Source organism: Prinia subflava, chromosome 3, assembly GCF_021018805.1.
Source record: "Prinia subflava isolate CZ2003 ecotype Zambia chromosome 3, Cam_Psub_1.2, whole genome shotgun sequence".
NCBI lineage: Eukaryota > Metazoa > Chordata > Aves > Passeriformes > Cisticolidae > Prinia > Prinia subflava.
In genome coordinates, this window is record NC_086249.1 from 39,741,750 (window position 1) to 39,761,490 (window position 19,741).

Sequence of the window (19,741 nt, forward strand, 5' to 3'; positions counted from 1 at the left end):
TTTTTCTCAATATGTATTTGGAGTGGAGGGGGAGGAGGTGAAAAGGAGTGTAACTTCTGTTTGCATACAGGGTAGTGCTGCAGTAGCAGCCACCCTGGAGTGAGCTGCAGCGTGAACAGAGCAGAGGGCAGAGCAGGGCAGTCACCGGCTCTGTGGCTGCAGATGGCTCAGGCTCTACTCTGAGGCTGTTTGGCACAGCTGATGAGCAGCACTGCTCAAACCACTGCTGCATGGCTTCTCTTTCTAAATCCTGCTGCTTTAAAGCCAAGCCAGATACCTCTGCTGCCTTCTACCGAAATCTGGCAGCTCCCCAAGTGCTGCTAAAATATGTTCCCTGAATAGGCTTTGAGGAAGGCCTTGAGATGCTTATCTGACCTGCTGCACTGTTCTTACACACTAATGCTGCAAGCATTGCTGATAGGGTGTAATCTACAGAGGAAGATGAGCCTGGTGATAAGTTTGGGTTTGTTCTTTCCTCAGCTATCCGGTACGACGGAGTTAACGTGTTTGGCTACACAGTCTGGTCCCTCCTGGATGGCTTTGAGTGGCATAGGGGCTACAGCATTCGACGTGGACTGTTTTATGTTGATTTTCAAAGCCATGACAAGAAGTTGATGCCCAAATCTTCTGTCTTGTTCTATCAAAAGCTGATAGAAAAAAATGGCTTCCCACCTTTGCCTGAAAACCAGCCCATAGAAGGTATTTTTCCCTGCGGCTTTGCTTGGGGAATTGTTGACAACTACATCCAGGTGAGTCTGATAATAAAGGTGACAGGCTGTCCAGCCAGATCAGTGCACAAGTTCACAGTGACATATTTGCTGAATAGAGTGGCTTTGCCACACTCTGTGTGGGTATTACCACAGTGCTGCAAGGAGTTGGGTACAAGGCTTTTGTGCCAAACACTCTGTCTTTCATTTTTCACCAGACTTTCTGTGTGTGACTGAGGAGAACCAGTCAGATTGAGACACTATAAATAACATTCTAGAAAAACTGTATGGAAATGGAAAGGAGTCTGATGCTTGTCTTCCCTGAACATATGTGATCAGTTAAAGAAAGTCAGTTCTTTTCAAAGGGAAGTCAATTAAATCTGCTAAACTGTAAAATACATGTTTTAGAAAACTTCCTGAAAACTCCTAAAACTCCAGTGGCATGTTTCTGCATCTTATGCATAAACATCCTGGTACTGCTCTTAGAGAGATGTTATATAAAAGGAAGTGAACAATATTAGATTTAAATGAAATTTCTGTATTCCTTCTATTTAATTTAACGTTATACTGTGTCTGATGAGGGCCTGCAGTGCTCCTGCATAGAACCTAGCAACTTCACAGCCCTCAGTCTTTATTTCAACTGATTTAATACTTTGGGATTTTTTTTTTCAAATTATAAGACTTTATAACATGAGTAAAAATTGTATCTTAGTTATGATCTCTTTAACTGTTGGGTTCTGTAATTCTTGGATGCTATTTTGGGTTGCAGAGTTTCTCTAACCACAGTAAAGAGGTGTAAATTCAAAGCCAAGGCTTCATCCAAGAACAGAATTTTTAATTCATATTTTCCACAAAGGCAGAATCTTTCTTAAGGCTAGAATGTGAGGAGCTTGTTTGTTTTTTCTCACTCCAAAAGTAAGATTTTGCTTTGTTCTCTTGAGAAATACTGCGGCCGCCTTACCTCATGCACTGATTTTCAAGAAAATTCAAGTCATCCTCCTAGCTCTCAGATAGATTAAGAATTGGAAATGGAATTGCTGCTTTTGAAATCAATAACAACTATAAAATTGTGGAGTCAGTCGGCCTACAACAGCTAAAAAATCCCTCCCATCCCCAAAACCTTCAAAGCTGAATATTTTCGTTTCAAAAGGCCATTCTAACATTTTGTGCTGTAAGGCTTAGGTAGTTTGATTTGTAGACGCATCACAGTGGAAAAACTGTTTTGACAGCATTCCCACAGTATTAGTGGCAATGCATGCTTTAGTAATCTACAAGGGACAATTCTCCAGAAAAGCAATTTCCCTCAGACATGCTGTTTTTTATTACTTTCTTCTATGAGCACAGTACTGACCTCTCCGGAGAAAATAGCAACTGATTTTGAGCAGCTTCTTTTATACAGTCTGCAGAGCCTCGGCTACAAGTTGAACACTGGTTGTAGGCTGACACCTGCTTTTCAAACAGAGGGCAGGACAAGGAATCTGAACTCAGTGGGAAACCACACACCAAAGATTAATACGAAAGAGAAAAGGACAAATAAAGACCATGGTACCACTATCCTGTGGTTTGGATCTAGAAAGAATTACACAGAATGTGAGTGAGGAAATTTCACACTGTGCAGTATTATAAGTAGTTCAATTTTTCATTTTCTAGTCCTTATTGTGCTGGTGATTTTCATTAAAAAGTGAAAGTATAGTTTAGAGCAACCCTGAGAAACTCATCTTGTACTATGTTACTGTGTGTCATATGCGCCATTCTGAAACCTTAAAGACTTCTGGGAAATTCATTTTCTGTTGTAGTAACATATAGTGGGTTTACTCAGAGGCCCAAAAAATTGATTCAGACATCAACAGCCTGCCGATATAACTTGGAAATTACTTCAGTATGAATTAAATAAAAATGGATGTCTTCGTCAATAAAGAAAATTTTTGCCTGTCAACTGAATTTTTGCTAAAAATTAAGTGCAGAACATTACTCATCTTTCATCACAGTCAGAAGAACAGAACACAGAAATGATGTTGTATTCATTATTTCTTTTCCTGCATTCAGGAAGCGATCTTGAAACTGACTGTACTGTGTAATTTAGAGTAGACAGCCTCTCTGTGCTCTGTTCTCTCCTTAATCTTGAAAGAAAAACATTTTAAAAATTATAGTAGTCTTCACTGAAGATCTCCTTCTCTGGAGATCTGTTGCAGGCTTAGTGCCTTATCCCTGAGCAATCCTTATTCGTTTTGGAAACTGGAACAGCTTAGAGAAGACATAAACATGATAACCATTAGCATAAGCTTGTTTGGAAAGTAGAGTGAAAATGATATATAGATTTGGTACTTTTCTGACGTCACTTGTTAATAGAAAAGTCATTCATTCACATGGCCTGGGATGCCGGTATCAGAGATGCTGAATGCAATGTTTTGACTTAGGATATTCTTTTTCTGGGCTGTGCCTGATAGTTATGATGTTCCCCCTACGTAGAACAATCAGCTTGAGTCTGGTGTGTTTCTTGTACTTCCTAGGTAGACACGACTCCTGCCCAGTTCCTTGACTCCAGTGTTTATGTGTGGGATGTTCACCAGACAAAGAAGCTCATTAAAGTGGATGGACTTCACGCGCCGAAGCGCAAGCGTCACTGTGTTGACTTTGCTGCTATCAGGCTCCAGATCTCTCTTCTGCAAGAAATGCATGTCACACACTTCCATTTTTCACTGAAATGGTCTTTAATCCTTCCTTTAGGTAACCTTTCTCTAATCAACCACACACTTGTACATTACTATCAGTGTTTTGCTAGTGAACTTCTCAGAGTTAACATAACTCCTGTTGTTGCTTTATGGCAACCTATGATTGAGAATCAAGAGCTTCCAGTTTCTCTTGCCAAATATGGAGCTTGGGAAAACACAGAAACTGTTCATGCTTTTGTTGAGTATGCCAGATTCTGCTTTACAAGTCTGGGGGACCATGTTAAATTTTGGATCACCATGAATGAACCGCCTGTGAAAAACCTGACATACACAGCAGGGCACAACCTATTGAAAGCCCATGCAAAAGTCTGGCATCTTTATGACAAAGAATTCAGGACATCTCAGAAGGGCAAAATATCTATAGCTTTGCAAGCTGACTGGGTAGAACCAGCTTGTCCCTTTTCCAGGAATGACCAAGAAGTTGCTGACAGAATTTTAGAGTTCGACATTGGTTGGCTTGCAGAGCCCATCTTTGGGAATGGAGACTACCCAGAGGTGATGAGAGCGTGGCTTCACCGAATAAACGGTGCTGACCTGTATAATTTCCACTTGCCTTACTTCTCAGAAGACGAAAAGAAGTTAATACAGGGGTCATTTGATTTTTTTGCCTTGAGTCACTACACCACTACCCTGGTGGGCTCAGAGAAAGAAGATGCAGTAAAATATGACCACTACCTTGAAGTTCAAATGATCAATGACATCACATGGCTTCACTCTCCCAGCAGAGCTGCAGTAGTGCCCTGGGGACTGCGTAAGTTGCTCAACTGGGTGAAATCAAAGTATGGCAATGTCCCAATTTATGTTATGGCTAATGGGATTGACGATGACCAGAATATGGTGCACGATAAGCTCAGAGTGTATTACATACAGACTTACATCAATGAAGCTTTAAAAGGTAAGGAACCACAGATGGTTTATATGTCACAAATCCCACTATTAGTATACACTGTGTGATAGAGTATGTTTAGCTTTAAAAGACGTGTCCTCTGTAGAATACTCCATAAATGAGATGTTACTACAGTGTAACAGGTAATTTTTCCCTTGATTTATGATTGATTCTCATTACTAAACATCAGACCTTGCTTATATCCTGCATAAGACAGCAAAATAAGTTTTTTATGGGTTCAGTAAATTTAGATAGAAATTATGTGAGTAGCTCCACATGTATTTAGTCAGATTTTCATCTTATTGCACTTCTGCTGTTGTTTTGCTTTGTTGCTTCTCTCCACTGATGTGCCTCAGGGCTGGGTATGAGTTCTGTTCCTCAGTTGTCTCTGTATCTTATCCAACAGTGATCTTCATAATAATTCAGCTGTCTACCTCATTATGCCATTTCCTGGACTGTTTCCTGCTATTCAGAACACATACCAGTTTTTTTCTCTGTCTCAAAGATTCATAAATTACAAGGCAAAAAGGAGGCATTTTGAGTCATCCTGCCATACAGCACATGCTGTTTTTTCAGAGAAGCACAAAACCCAAATGAGGTAATTTTTAGTGATGAAGAATCTTTGGCACCTCATAGTGTGTATGTGTGTGTATATATATATATATATATGTACATATATATCTTACTTCTACTATTAATTGCTCTAGCTTCAGCCTTAAGCAATTTTGTTGTGCATTTCCACATGTATTTTACTTATGTAGGTATTTGCAGACACAAGACAAGCTCTCTCTCATTTATCCCTTTAATGGATAATACAGATAAGGCTCTTTGTGTCCCCTGCTATAAAGCATCATTTCAGAGCTCAGAGTTGCTAAGTTTTTCCCTGTATGCTGGTATTTCTCATGAGAGGGGTAAACCCAGACCTGGACACACTGTTCCTGTCACAGCCATACTTAGGCAGGTATAACATAACCTCTTACCTCCTCATTTCCACATGCAAGCAGGCTGTTGGCCTTCTTGGCTATGACAGCAGGTTGGTCACACAGATTCTGTGGTGATTTAGTGACATCTTAAACTTAGTTACAGATTCCTGCCCCCCATTCCAAGCACGACTGCCTCTTCAAAAGTAGGTCTGCTTGTTCTTTGACATCTTCACGTTTGACCATGTTCAAATGCCTGCTGCTTGTTTGTGCAAACTTTGCTACACCAGCCTAAGTTATGTCTCTAATATTTGTGATACTTGCAGACTATGAGAAATAGTTTTACATTTATTTCAGGTTGCTGGTTGCTGATATATTTAAGATCATCAAATAACTTAGTGCTAAAAGCCGAGCTCCATGACCGTGGTAGAAATACATACACTGTGACACTTACCTGCAAATACATTTCTAGACTTACTTCTACTTCTATTACTTCTTAATTCTACTTGAGACCAGTTGAAATATGTTTATTATGGGCTTCCCCTGACCTCATAACATTCTATTTTCTTGATCTAAATGCCATATAATACCAAGTCATTTGCCTTGTGAAGCTCTAAGTATATGACATCAAACATCATTACTTTTATTGATCTGCTGATCTCAAAAGAAAAAAAGTCACGTTATTTTGACAAGATTTATTTTTCATAAAACTAAGCTGATTGGCATTAATCATATATTATCTCCTAAATTTCATATTTATCAAGCTTTATGTAATCTGTTCCACTCTTTTGATAGGTAGTGAAGGATGGCTGGCAGTTCCTGTCCACTTCATTAACTATTGGCTTTAACTTCCTCCTCTGTAATTTCCACCTCTTTCGCAAATTACTGAACCTCAGTTTTAAATGTCCAAGAGTTCATTCTCCAGCGTTTTGTAGAACTGGATGCATGTTTTATAAATCTATAGTTAAAAAACATATTTTGGCTATATTTGGGCTTGTGGTGCCAAAATGTTTTTCTTCTGTATTGCTTGTCTCCTTGGCACTTCTCTTTTCAAAGTGTCTATAGATGTACGGGCTTTTCTCCCAGTTCCCATTAGCAAAAAAACATGCTTCTGTTTTTTACAGAACTTTGCCATTGGTATTGTTCTGGTACCACTGTCCCCCAGTCACTTCTTTCTCCGTCTTCTGTCCAGCCTGTAAATAGCTCCTGTGTTTTTCAGCTTAAACCTATTTTCTTAGCTTTTCACCTTTGTGATGGATAAATATGTCTCTGCTAACTAGCCGTACTACTTTTCCAAAAGCTTGATCTCCCCCTTTAGATACCATACACTCCTCCATAGTGGTTGGTCCATCAGCTTTTCTGGTTTTTTCTTCTCTTCTCTGGTATTGCACTTTTGCCCATCTTGTCATTACATAACCTTGGCATCTCACAACTGATTCAGGTTTCTCCAAGACTTGCCATTTCTTTTTTGCAAGACCCTGTGCAGTAGCTAAGATGAATTAGAGATCTGTGTCCTTACCTCAGTGTCACAGTGTAGAGGGGGATTGGTACATGTATGCCCTAGCCTTAAAGTCCCTCTTCTGCCTTCTTCCTCCAGCTGGTTTCAGGCACTGCAGGTGGAAATTTTTGTGCATGTGGTATTGCTCACCTGCATTGTTCCAGGGAAGCCAGCAGTTTTGTGCAGATAAATGATTCCAGGATACAATATGGGACCCTTTGGACTGAGGCCATATTTTGAAGGGCTTTGTACTCTGTTTAAGTACGTCTTTGCCAATTGAAAACAAAGAACAGCAGTAACCATTTATGTAACACCATTAAATCCACCTGCAGTTCTGCAAACACAACTAATTATCCTGGGCAGCAGCTCTGTAAAATGGCAGGTAAATATTTCACTTTACACGTGAAAAGTAGGTTAGAGGTGCTAAAGTCTTGCATGTGGCTTCAGAAAGAATTGTTTCCAGAAGCATATGAAAATTCAGGTCTATGTTAATCAGCTTTAATTTGTTAAAACAGTGATTTTGAGAGATCAGCTATTGCAGTTTGTGTTTACTACTTTGGATTATTTTTTTTGTCAAACGGGATGGATGGCTCAAGGTTAACACTGCAGCTGGTGGGCCTCTTCCAGTTGCTGAGTTAGTAGTATGGATTGCGGACACCTTCTCAGAAAAGACTAATACAGGTCATCTTGGATAAGAAACTTTGGTTAATAACAAGAGAGAGCCGTGATTTGCATAACCTTTCCCCTTGCACCAGTGGTACCCCAGTACACGACCTCAGTGTGACTGTGTGATTTTTCTGGTGTCACTGTGCATTTGCTAGTGAGAAGTGCAGCCCGATGTCCTCTGTTCCTTGACTGTCCCCATCAGGATGTGTCCTGCAAGGGAGAAGGAGCAATCAGAGAAGCAGGCTGCAGAAAACTAGGGGCAGGAAACCCAAAACCTGTATTCTTTCATACATAGCAAAGAGAACCATCTTTTCATGATAGGCTCCATGCTGATCATTAAACACAGTCAGGAACTCACAGCTGTGTTTACCAAGCACAAGGAAATAAATTGCAGGATACTCACAGATCACACTGTCTGGCAGTGGCTGACAGATTCTTACTTTTTATGAGAAACACTTCACAGATGTACATGTACCTTACCTAATTTTGGAGAGGAGAAGAGCAGATGTGGGTTTATCATTCCCCTGCCCCTCCTTTACGTATGGACATATGGTACTGCTCTTGAATGCAAAGTGACATTGATTCATTTCTTCAACCCTTTGTTTTCTTTTGCAGCTTACACCTTGGATGGCGTTAACCTTCAAGGATATTTTGTCTATTCTTTTAATGACAAGACTGCTCCTAAGTATGGTCTCTACAGCTACATTGCAAATCAATATGAACCAAAGCCTTCTCTGAAACATTACAGAGAAATAATTGGCAATAATGGTTTTCCTGGTCCTGAGACTCCTGAGTTGCTGTGTCCAGAAGAGGTTGCCTTGTGTCCCGAGTGCCGCTTCTTCCGAACGAGAAAATCGTTACTAGCCTTTATCTCTTTCATATTTGTTGCTTTCATTGTTACTATATTCTTCATTACTTATTACTCCAAGAGGGTAGAAAGAAGATATAAATAGAACTTCTCCTTTGAATACATCACTCATTGTCCTTTTTCTCGCATCCCCTTGGGAAACCTGAAATAAGAATGTACAATGCTGTGATTGCTTCAGCATTAGGAGGGCATTTATATTGCCTGATACTGCAGGATATTGACACTGAGAAGCTATTGCTTGCATATGGCTCCCAGAAATCATTTTCTCTGTTATAATACCTTTGGTTTATAGCCAGTCCTTGATTCCTGTGGTTGGAGTTGTCCCGCAACTTTCCCTGGGACCTTTTGTTGAGCAGATGCTTTCCCTTTCTTGGATTTGCATCGCTGAACTGGACAGGTGAAAGTAGGTTTTGAAAATGTGGTATGATGGAAGAGCCTAAATGTCAAATTCTCCAAGACTGGGGTGAAACAAGAGTTGTTGTTGCCAATTTAGGGTTTAACATTGGTGTTTCATAACCAGAGATAGAACCTAACTGGAGCAGGGATCATGACTGAGAAGAAAGATGGAGGAAAATTGCAGAATGCAGTGCCAGGGGAAGGATTAACCCCTTTCCTAAAGCAGATGCAGGAGGAAGAACAGAGGGAAATGAGTCTGTGCTGCTGGGAGCCCTTGGTAAATCCGTTAACTAGTACTGAGACTACATCTGCCTTCAGGATGCCATTGAGGAACTTCAGTTAAAGGAACTGTGTCTTTCTCAGGGGGGTAAGAAGCAGGGAAATATCCAGGGATTGCAGGGGTTAGGCCATATACTGGGAAGAGATGGGAAGGGTGAACGGGCTTCCCTTTGATTTGCTCAGAAAAAAAAAGGCAAAGAGCAGGAACTGGGATGTCTTCACTGTCTCAGTTGGCAGAAAGGCGCATGCCTGACCTTGTGCCCTCTTGCCCTGTACCCAGGGACCTGGCAGAGCTGGGACACCCCATTTCTGCACTTCTCACAGCCAGCTGAATTCAGCTGCCACTGCTGCTGCCCGGCTACTTACCTGCTGGAAACTTGTGGTAACTTAGCAGGGATGGTCTTTGTGTGCTCTTTGTGTTGAGTGCAGAGACTTTAAAAGCCAGCATTTTGGTGTAATGGTGCAGCACTTCTGTCGTGGTTGGGGGGGGAGGTGAATTCCTCCAGGGGGATGTGGGCAGTCCAATCAGTGATCAGCTTTTCTGCTGGCACCTGGGTTGGTCACTCAAAGGTTTGGACACGCCTCTGAGGACACAAAGAGTTAAAAGCAGGAGTCTGAGGGGCTCGGCCTCTTTTCGGATCCGGGTTTTCAGCAGAGAGACGTCTCCAGTCTCCTTCCCCCCCCCGCCTGGCCACGAGGCTGGGTGGGGGAGGGGAAACACGTGGTCGGGCTCAGGTAAGCCGGAGCCCCCCCCGGGGCGGGGGAGAAGAGAAGGGACAGGACTGGAACTGAGCTACTCCGTCCAGGATGGAGGGGTAGAAAACTGTGGAAGTGCCTGCTGTGTGTGCTCACCCCCCTCCTTCCCCCCAAACTCCGGGAGAAGGTGCTCAGCCACGTGGGGGGTTGCCGAGCCTGGTCTGCAGCACCCTGCCGAGAAGAAACTGTTAACCCTTGCTTGGCAGAAAAAAACTTTTCTTAGACATTGATTCTCATGACTAGTAGTTTTCGGAGAGAGGGAAGCGGCCTGGGACCGAGATGATAAAGCATGATTAGAAAGAATTCGATAGAAGAATGAGAAGAGTAGCCTTGGAGCTAGACTTTTCTTGCATAATGTCAACCATGGACTGAACTTGAGTCTCTTTTGAACATAAACTGCATTTTTAGGTAGATGCAGCTGCCCCTTGCTTTTGCTACAGTGACTGGCACTTGAAGAATTGGAGCGAGCAGAGAAAAGAGGGGGAGGGTGAGGTAGCACCCTCTGCCCTCAGGGCAGACCTGCTCCTGGAACCCCGGCCCCTGGGTGAAAAGGGGGAGAGCTTGGCATGCAGCATCCTTAAAAAGCCCTGTATGTAGTTTTGGCCTATGAGACAGCAGTGAGAGCGCTAAACATAGGAAAAAGAGAGTGTCACCTTAGCAGACTTCTCCGGGCGGTGCTATGGGTGACATAGAAACACATAAGGGGTGGACCCGTGTTTTCTAAGGAACAGTCTGTAGTGCGAGAGAGACTCCTCTCTCCCTTGCTGAATTGAAGATTAGTTTGTTTTTGAGTAGTGATTGTTTGATCTAAAACCCAGGGGTTGGTTTGTGAAAAGTGATGGGTGGGGAGGTAGAAACTGAGAGAAAAAAATGTTCTAAGAAGTTTTCATTTCTGTCTCTGTGTGTGTTTAAGAGTATTTCTGTCCCTGTTCTTATGTAATTAATAAAGTTTTGGTAGGTTTTTTTTTTGTTTTCAAGATTTAAGCCTGCTCTGCTCTGTTCCTGATCACATCCCACAAGAGTTGTTAGAGAAAAAACATATATTCATGAGTGCACTAACATCTGGCCAGTGTTAACCCATGACAACTTCATTGCTGCCAGGGTCTGAGACTGTGGAGCTGCTGGGCCAAACCTGTCACAGGTTGGCTGGAGGTTCTCCTTTGAGCAACTGGAACTGGCAGCATTTCATCCCAGAGTATTACTGGATGTCTGAGGGCCTCTTGTTTTTCCCTCAACAAGATAAAATAGCAAAATGTTAGCACCATTGTTTATTAGTAGAGAGAATGGGAAAAAACCCTGTGTTGTTTTGCCTGCCTTGTGAATTGCTGCATTCAGAGGGTCCTCAATATAAAGCAGTACGGTCATTTTTCTCTGCTCTGTAACTCTAGACCTGCATTGTCTTCAGCTGTAATTGTGTTTTTATTGTTATGTGAACAATGTCACTCACTGGAAAGAACATTTGAAAAGAAATGTGCTCTGTGTTAATCAAGAATTATTTCTCTACTAAAGCTGATTATGCTGTATTAAATGTGATGTTTATCTACTAGATTACTAGAAGATGACTAAATAACCTCCTAGGGTTCCTTTCAACCTGAACACTCTATGGTTCTATACTGTAAATTAAGACTTACATATGAAATATTATTTTAATTTGCAATTTAAGATTATATTTTTTCTTAAATAAGGTATAGGGAAAAAAATAGTATCTTCTCATAATGATTAATATATTTTTCCTCCAGTTCCAGTCTTTAAATGGTCTCTCTTTGCAAGTATGTATATTTTGGTTTTCAGATTAAGGTGCACATCTCAGGCTAAGTGATAAAGTATTAAAAATATGTATAAAATTATTTATAGACTGATAGGACTTGCTGTAGAGGAGAACATTTCAAACTGCTGTGTATTTATGCGTTGGTGCCTGGTGCACTGAGGATTATGAAGAAATATCCCTGCCTGAGTGTGTGAAATGTGGAATGGCTTTTCCGTGGCACGGCAGTGAATCACTGTGCGATACGTTACGCCGGCTGCCGGGTGCCTTTGCAGTACGTAACAAAAAGTGACAGTCATGTAGCACAAGCTGTACCCAGGCCATGCCCAGCGTGTGCATTTTGTGTGTGTGGGGGGTGTGTATTTTGCTGTTGGTCAGACATTGGAGCCTGATGCTTCTGAGCAGCCAGGGTTGTACCTGCCTCCCCTGGGTTTGAGGGGGCTCAGGGGGCCCGGGCAGGGCAAATCCAGAGGAGCACAGATGCCATGGGCCCAGTGCTGATGGACACTGGCCTGACCCGATGCTTCACGAGCAGTTCCCATCCATTCAGCTGTTGCTGGGAGCTGTGGAATGGCCCAGGTGCAGCACAGTGTGGGAAACAGCAGTCCCAGCAGAGAGGAGACACGACAGGCTCTTCCCATAGAGCTGGATGATATGTGACCACCGACAGGCAGATGGCACCAGCTGGACAGCTAATTTGTAGGTAAACTGGGATTTGTTGCTGTGTGATCGTATCCACTCATGGAGCCATGACCCATGGAACTAACACAGCCTTTGGCGTAGCTGCTTTCAGAAGAGGTTTTAAATATCACTGCAGAACACAGCTGGTTTGAGCAGGGCACAGGGGTTGCCAAAGCCTTCTCCCAGGCATGCTGCCTGTGGTGCTGCCTGGGCCAGTGAATTGCACAATGATGGGCTGTTCTGATGGAGATAATGGTATGGTTTTGCCTCTGGAATCTGCCTTATTTTATGTAGTCAGGGGACTGTGCAAGTTTCCTGTCAATTGTCTTGAAAAAAAAATCACTCTTCACCAGCAGAAAAGAAGCCCTTGAATAGGCAAAGATTGGGTACCTGTCCAAGGTGTGCTTATGCAAAATGGTGTGGAAATCACCTCCTTTGATCCTCCTGTGGGGAACTTGCTGTCCTTGATGTCCAAATGAGAGCAGTGATCTGGCACTCCCGACCCCATGTATGCATCCTGAGCAGGAATGCAGGCAGCAGCAAGGACTTTGGGCAGAGAGGGCTCCCTACTCAGGCTGCAAAGACAGCTTGATGGTGGCTGGTGCTTTATTTTCTGAAGAGCAACAAGGCTCGGCATGTTCAGCTTGCAGTTTTTTAGGTAGACTGCTTTCTTGATTTTTAACTGTGTTTATAGGATAAAATGTTGTCGGTTTACTCAGTGCTCCAGATTAAATATTGTATCTGTTCAAAATATTTTTGTGGCATGTGTGCAAAGCTTCTGGTTTATTTCTTGAAAAGATTGTGCAGAGTGACTGTGGGAGGGTTGTCTTTGCTAAATGACAGGATGAATGTTACATTGTTTTTATAACAATCACAGAAATGAAATAAAGATACTGAATGTAGCAAAATGTAACATGATCTTACTGTTTAATCTGTCCAGTTTCTTTGCCTGCAGCATGAAGTGCAGAGTATTTCAGGAGAGGCTGTTGTGATAACTCTGCAAGGAGTTTGTGTTGCTGTTTGTTTTTCCAGTGACACAGAAATAACTCCTAACTTTTGTTGGAGATTTCTGGGGCCTGTGGCTAAACAGATGTTCTTCCAACAGACCTAGGAGTTTGGAGGGGTTTTGTTATTAGAGTTTGTTTGTTTGGTTTTTATTTTAATTTTATTTTTTAATTTTTTTTAAGTGACTGTTGCTATATAGAAAGTCTGCGGATGTAACCATACCAATTTAAGAGTGCTTTGGTGCAATAGCTTACTCCATAGGACTGCAGTAAATCTGAAAACTCTTCTGTTCCAGTGGACTTACTCCCAGGCTTCAGGGACTCTGTCAGCATACTTCAGCACTAAGCATGTCTGTGGCATCATTGTTAAAAGGAAAGGAAATGTCATTAAGGAAAGTAAATGTCAAGATTTAAGGGAAGTGGGAGCGGAACAGGACAAACCCCATGAACAGAACCGGGACCGTACATGTCTCAGCATGTTTTAACACACAACTTGCCCTTTTCTCCTTGCATTGTATGCGTTGCTTTCAAGTCACTTAGAAAACTCAATCTGTTCATTCTGCTTGCAGAGACTGCAGAGGTGAAAATTCCCTTACTCAGGGTGAAGAAGTTAATTCTAGGTGCCAGACTTTAGTTTTGGCAGGAAAGTTCAATCCTGTTCCTTCTTTGCTCAAGCAAAGCCAAGAAAAAGCGGCATGGAAAAGGGAGAGCTCTTCCTGTCTTTGATGCTCCAGTCATGAATTGCCAAACCACCCTTCCTTAGACCTCTCAGTGTTATGGCTGGTGCAGGCTTAAGGTGTTAAGTCCACCCTTCTTGTTAAGCCCACCCTTTATAAGAGATTGGAAAAAAGGAATAATGAGGTGAGAAGAAAGTGTCAGGGCCCAATGTATCAGAGCCTTTTACTTTGCTTCATGAGTTGAACAGAAACACCACTGTCAAGCAGTTCTGAGAAAAATTGAGACTTTTAAGAAATCAGAAAGTTGAAATAACAGCAGCCTGCAGCCAGGGCGCTTGTGGGTGCTGACATTTTACTGGCTATTATTTTGTGATGCTTTCTGTGTTTCTGAAGGAGTAGCAAAAGTACCAGTGAGGCAGAGAGAAGGCAGGGAAAATACTAACACAGCATGGCAGAAAAGCCACAGGCACAAGCAGATGTGCAAGTACCTCATCCAGGGAGCTGAGTGAGCAGTCCTTCTGTGGGGGTGGGCCATGGGACTTGAAATATTCTTTGTTAAAAATATTTTTTCCATATTTCCCATTTTATTGCTCCCTCAGTGATACACCTCCTTCAATCATACACCTCCTACATGAATTTAACTGTCAAATGCATTTCTCTTGTCACAAGAATTACTCACAACATGGTGAAGCCTCATTATCTGATCCCAGCTCTCCTGGGGTCATCCAAATCTGGCTTTAGTCCCAGGAGACCCATGGGAGTCTGAGATGCAGGAGGGGTGGTCAGTCACCAGCACTGAGAAAAGCAGTGGGAATTACAGCAGTGATGTTTTCTAAATGCTGCAAATTTGCAGTGAGCGGGATTAGTTTCTACTTGAGTTCTTTTCTGTTAGTGGAAATGGTTTCTGCCTTATTAAGAATGACACACAAAACTACAGGTGTTTGGATTTGTTTTTTTAAATCTTTTGGTTTTTGTTTGTTTTTTCATGAGGAAGGGTGAGTTTTAACATTTCCCCTGTAACCTGGGATGTATGATGGACTTCTCCCTAATGCTTTTTATGGCATCAGTCCTTGCAGGGGAGGAGAGCACCTCGGTAGTGACTTCTCAGTCCCACCTGCTTTGTTCTCAGGAGCTTCCAAACCAGAGCTTCCCTTGGGGCTGAGCCTATGAGGTGCATTTCCAAGCTGGAGCAACACCTCCAAAGCGGGACATGTGCCTGGGCCTGGAGGAAAAGCAGAGCCAGTGGCATGTCCTGGTGGGATGCTGGCTGAAATGGTGGTTTGGCTCTCGGCACTGAGCTGGCCAGTGCATCGCTGCCTTCTGTGCTCAGGGCTCTGTAAAAGGCCCTCGGCAGCTCTGTAAAGCAGCAGGGCTGCACAAACACAACACCTGACCCAAGAAATCTGGTTTTCCTCCCGCCAGAGGAAGCTGTGAATTGGCTGAGTGTTCAGTTCAAGAGGTGTAATGGTATAAACTACCTGCACTGTAAAGTTTTACGAGGTGACAAAGTTTTGTAGTCTGGCAATAGTACAGTTGAGCTGGAGGCCATCGGGTGCCCTGCCAGGAAAGGGAGGGGAGCAAGAGGGTGAGGAGGGCTTTCCAGCAGGCTGCAGTCTCTCTGGGCAGCCTGGAGGATGCCTTGAGTGGTGCAAGGCTGCTGCTTCTCCAGTCTGGGACATGTGTGCCCAGGCACTTGGTGCTGTGTGAAGAATGGAGCAGAGCAGGCTCCACCTCTCTCATCACCCCTTCTTCCCGCTTTGGGCACATATTTATGTGCATTTGGGCTATGAAGTGGGGAACTAAATACTGAGGTAGGACAGAGATATGTCAAGGTGTATAGCTTACTTAGAAGGCAAAATGCCATTTACAGGCCTTACAGATTTTTTGTTGATCGTTTTCCCTTTGCAGCAACCCTTCTGCCTCCCCCTCTCCATGAGGATTAGATGGGGTTTATTTCCAAAAGCTAAGAAAATAAGTGCTCATAAAGGATACTGCAAGTGTTGCAGCCGCCTCTCCCAGCACTTGCTGAGCTTTTAAGTCCACTTCTGATGCAAGTCTGTGAATTTTATAGACATTTGTAACTCATTTATCTGCCACGTTGCTGTGGGATCCATGAGCGGATATTGCCTTTCCTTGCACCTCACAGCAGGAGGCGGCGGGGTCCTGCTCTTGGCAGCACGTGGTTGCTCCTGCTTGGTATTCACGGGCACATTCCTCTGGCTGATGATATATTATTATTGGGCTGCGAGGAAAATAATGCAACCAAGCTCTTATTATTTTATCCTTTCATCTGTTTAGTCATATTAATGTGGGATCATCGTTACATAAGTGAACAGGAGATGCAGTCAAGGACATGTTCATGTTTAAAGTCCTCCAATGCTCTTGTACTTCAGTCATTCATCTTCTGTCTTTAATTACAGCAAGTGATCTCAGAGGCACTTAAAAGATTAAATTATTCAATTATTTGAAAAACCCAAATGCAATAACTGTATCTTTTTGCTGATAAATACCAGCCATTGCTGGAAAAGGTTGCCCAAGGCAAAACATATTGGGAGGCCAGGGAGGCCATATTGTAACATTTTGGCTTAACCCAGTGACACCCTTTTAATTTTTCATCATTTGCAACCTTTATTTTTATTTGTGTTGATAATAACCACAAACTTTTCCATTGCTGTTCTGGTGGTTTCAGCAGTGTGATGAATGTCACTGCCCAGCACTTTACAAGTGTCCTTGCGCTTCCTTGGCTGTGGAGAGAAGGACATGAAGACAGTCATAGGTTAAAAAGGCTGGGCATCAGCATGGCCAGGCAGTGAACCCCATCCAAGGCGATGCTTGTGGATGGGGGATGGTTCAGTGTTTGGGAAGGGGATGTTACTAAAACTCAGGTGGTGGCTGTCTCCGTGATGAGGTGGGTGGGTTCCCTGTTGGCACCCATGCAGTGCTAGTGAGCAGGCTGGTGTGGGCTCCTCAGCCTTGTAGGAAACAGGAAAAAGAGACAAAAACGGGCTCTGAAATGGTGGTGTGGGTGTCCCATGGCCACAGAGGAAGCTGTTGATGTGCCCTGCATATGGGCATTGCTGCCAGTACTGCATCAATGCACCTGCAGCAGCAGGGTTCTTCCTTACCAGCAGCACTAATGCTCACTGGGGATCCCAGCCACTGAACAATAGGAAGTTCTCCCTAAACAATTTTTTTTGCATCTTTTGCAAAGCAACAGATGGGGTTGAGCCCAGTTCTGGGAACCTGGCTGAGGCGCTTGTGTGATCCCTCCTCCCTGGGCCCGGAGAAAAGGGACATGACTCTCCAGGGAAAGAGAAATCCAGGCGGAAGAGTTAAAGTCCTGTACTTTCTCTTTGTAGGTCCAACCTGAGTTTCTGTCCTACTGGGCACCAGATGACACTGGGCAAAATAGCAGAGTAGCCATGAACCCAGAGTGCTCTTCACTTTTGCAATGGTGGGCTCCTTTCTCTTGCTGGTTGGCCAGCAGTGAGGCACAGGGATGGGTTTTTGGTGTTGCTAAAACTTCCTGCATTGGACTACCCCCATGGTAAGTCTCTAAACTGAAAGAGTCTGGGGACAAAAGAAGGACTCACTGTTTGTTGTCAGGACAGACCAGCTGTGGTGCTTCATGTCCTACTGCCATGGAGAGCAAGCCTGGCTGGTGTTAGCAGGGAGCAGTGGGGTGACCACATGGGCTGGCAGACCCTGGGTGGGTCTGGGGGTCAGGTTGCCCTCAGCCAGCATCTGTCCCACACGCGTGGTGGGGCACTGCTGGCCCGCAGATGCTGCTGCTGAGAGGGTTACTGTCCTCTGCTCCACCACCTGTGGTTCCCACGTTTATTTAATTAAAAAAAAAAAAAGAGTGAGTAACTTGATACACATCCTCTCAAGAACGGCAGTCATTCCAGCGAGGAGCAGGCCAGTGGTCTGGGGAAGGACAGATGGCCCTGCAGCTAATTTGCTCCCATAAATCGCAAGCTGTTGCAAATCCTCACAGCAGTAAATGCTGGCTCTGTGTTTATGGCCATGTGTCTATCTTGGGGCTGCTATGAGCAGGAGATAGAGCAGAATCTGTAGGTTTAGGCTGTGTTTCCCTTGTGTCTTTTATGCACAATTGAGCATATCCATCTTAATTTTGATTAAGAAATACGTTATAATCCTGTAGCTGGCTGCCAGCAGAGCTCCATGCAACTTGTCTTGCAACAGAGCCAGGTATTCTCTTGTTGACGCACCAGCACAGCTAGGAGCTCATCCTGTCCCCCTGCAAACTGCTGCTAAGGACCTGCACACTGCAGTTCAAGTCTGTGCTCAAGGCAGAGAGCAATTCACTGCCTTCAGCCTCTCCATTTTGTGGGATTCTAGTCCCTGGGAGAGGATCAAAAGCCCCAGCTTGTCACTGCAACTGAGGCTTATGGTTATTTTAGTGCTCTGACCTTCCTGAAGAGAAACAGAAATGATCTCTCCTCACCTTGGAGTTTTGTCCCTATTATGGGACACAAGACATTGTGTACTCAAGCCCTGGCAGGCTGGCCATGCCCGACTCCCCTTGCAGCTGGAGCTGGGACCGCCTGGCCATGGTCACCCTGCCCTAAGGGCTGTGTCCTCCTGGGCATCTTGGGCTGGGTTAGCAGGTGCAGGCTGGAGCCCAGCCTGCAGCAGGCATGCAGGGACTGAGTGGGACAGAGGGCATGCTGGGCTCAGCCACTGGGCTCGGGCAGTGGAAAAGAGCAGTGGAAAATAACTGCCTTGGGAGGTCAGTACCAAGGTATGGGCATAGAGATCTTTGTTTCAGAATGGGTGGAAGGAGCTAAGTGTCCAGGTTACTTTTTCTGCAAGAGATGCTGACCTGCATCAGAGGTGCAGAGGCTCTGGTGTCTGGGACTTGCTGTGGGGTTAGGGAGGGTATCGCAAGTGTGTGAGACCTCCCCAACATCAGCCTGTGTAGGACAGGCAAATAATTCGCTGCAGGGTTGTGACATTTTCTCTGTCATTTACTCATTAACCCGGACCCACTGCTCTGACCTGCGTTTGCCCTTGAGTTCCACACGTCCTTGTGTTTGCTGAACAGAGTCTTGCACAATGGAGCAGGGCAGTCTGCAGTTGCACAGTGGGTTCTGCTCTGCATCCATTGCTGCTCTGGGGGGAGTTGTTGGCTTTCTACATTGTGCTGCTGAGGGGCCCAGGATACTGAGGCTCACAATTTAAAATGTACATTTTAGGAAAATCCAAACATCTACTTTGTTATCAGTCTGTGGCTTGATGCCTTATATTCCTGGTCCTGTCACACCCTGATGTGTAACTGCATTGTAGCAATAGTCTGCCTGGTCTAGCACCTGTTTAAATGAAGCCCATGTGCAGCTGTGGCTGACACATCTGGCAAGGAGACCACAACATGATCATGCTGAATTCCCAGGGGATCATGAGTGGGTCATGCTGCTTTCTGTCTGGCAAGGTCTGTGTTCACTCCCCAGCATTTTCACATCACGACTGAGCTGGAGCAGCAGTATGTGTTTTCATCCTCTCCTATCTGATGGGCAGGCTCCAGCAGTCTTCTGGGTATTTATTCAGTATTTTCACCTCACAGTCATCTTAGGGTGCTCAGCCTGTGCTCTCATCTGACAACTATCAGCCGCTTGGGAGAGCAACACCTCTTAGGCCTGCCCAAATCCTCTGAGGGTGACACTGTTTCTGCAGGGTAAATGCATCAAACAGAGCGATTGCCCTGCTGCTGACTCCTGCAAGGCATTGTAGAGAGGACGAGTACCCCAAGAATTCAACACTATGAAGTCTGTGCATACCAGGAGCTGAAACATCAGTGCTGTTAGGGTTAAGAGAACCTCATTGCCCTGACATTGCTGCAGGTGGGTGGGAGGGAGAAATGGGAATGAGAGCGCATAACATACAGT

General features: G+C 44.1%; 1 protein-coding gene across 4 annotated transcripts in view; it reads left to right on the forward strand.

Annotated features, from left to right (window-relative positions):
- Window positions 1-13,067, forward strand: part of KL (klotho) — a 51,698-nt gene extending 38,631 nt beyond the window's left edge. For 3 of the 4 annotated variants that reach the window (XM_063394792.1, XM_063394790.1, XM_063394791.1), the window contains 3 exons: window positions 481-749; window positions 3,218-4,334; window positions 8,025-13,067. In XM_063394792.1, coding sequence (XP_063250862.1) covers window positions 481-749; window positions 3,218-4,334; window positions 8,025-8,362 — 1,724 coding nt within the window. In that variant the 3' untranslated portion in view covers window positions 8,363-13,067. Of the gene's footprint in view, window positions 1-480; window positions 750-3,217; window positions 4,335-4,731; window positions 4,924-8,024 lie in introns of all 4 variants that reach the window. The other variant, XR_010080026.1, reaches the window with a different exon arrangement.
- The last annotated feature ends 6,674 nt before the right edge of the window (window positions 13,068-19,741 follow it).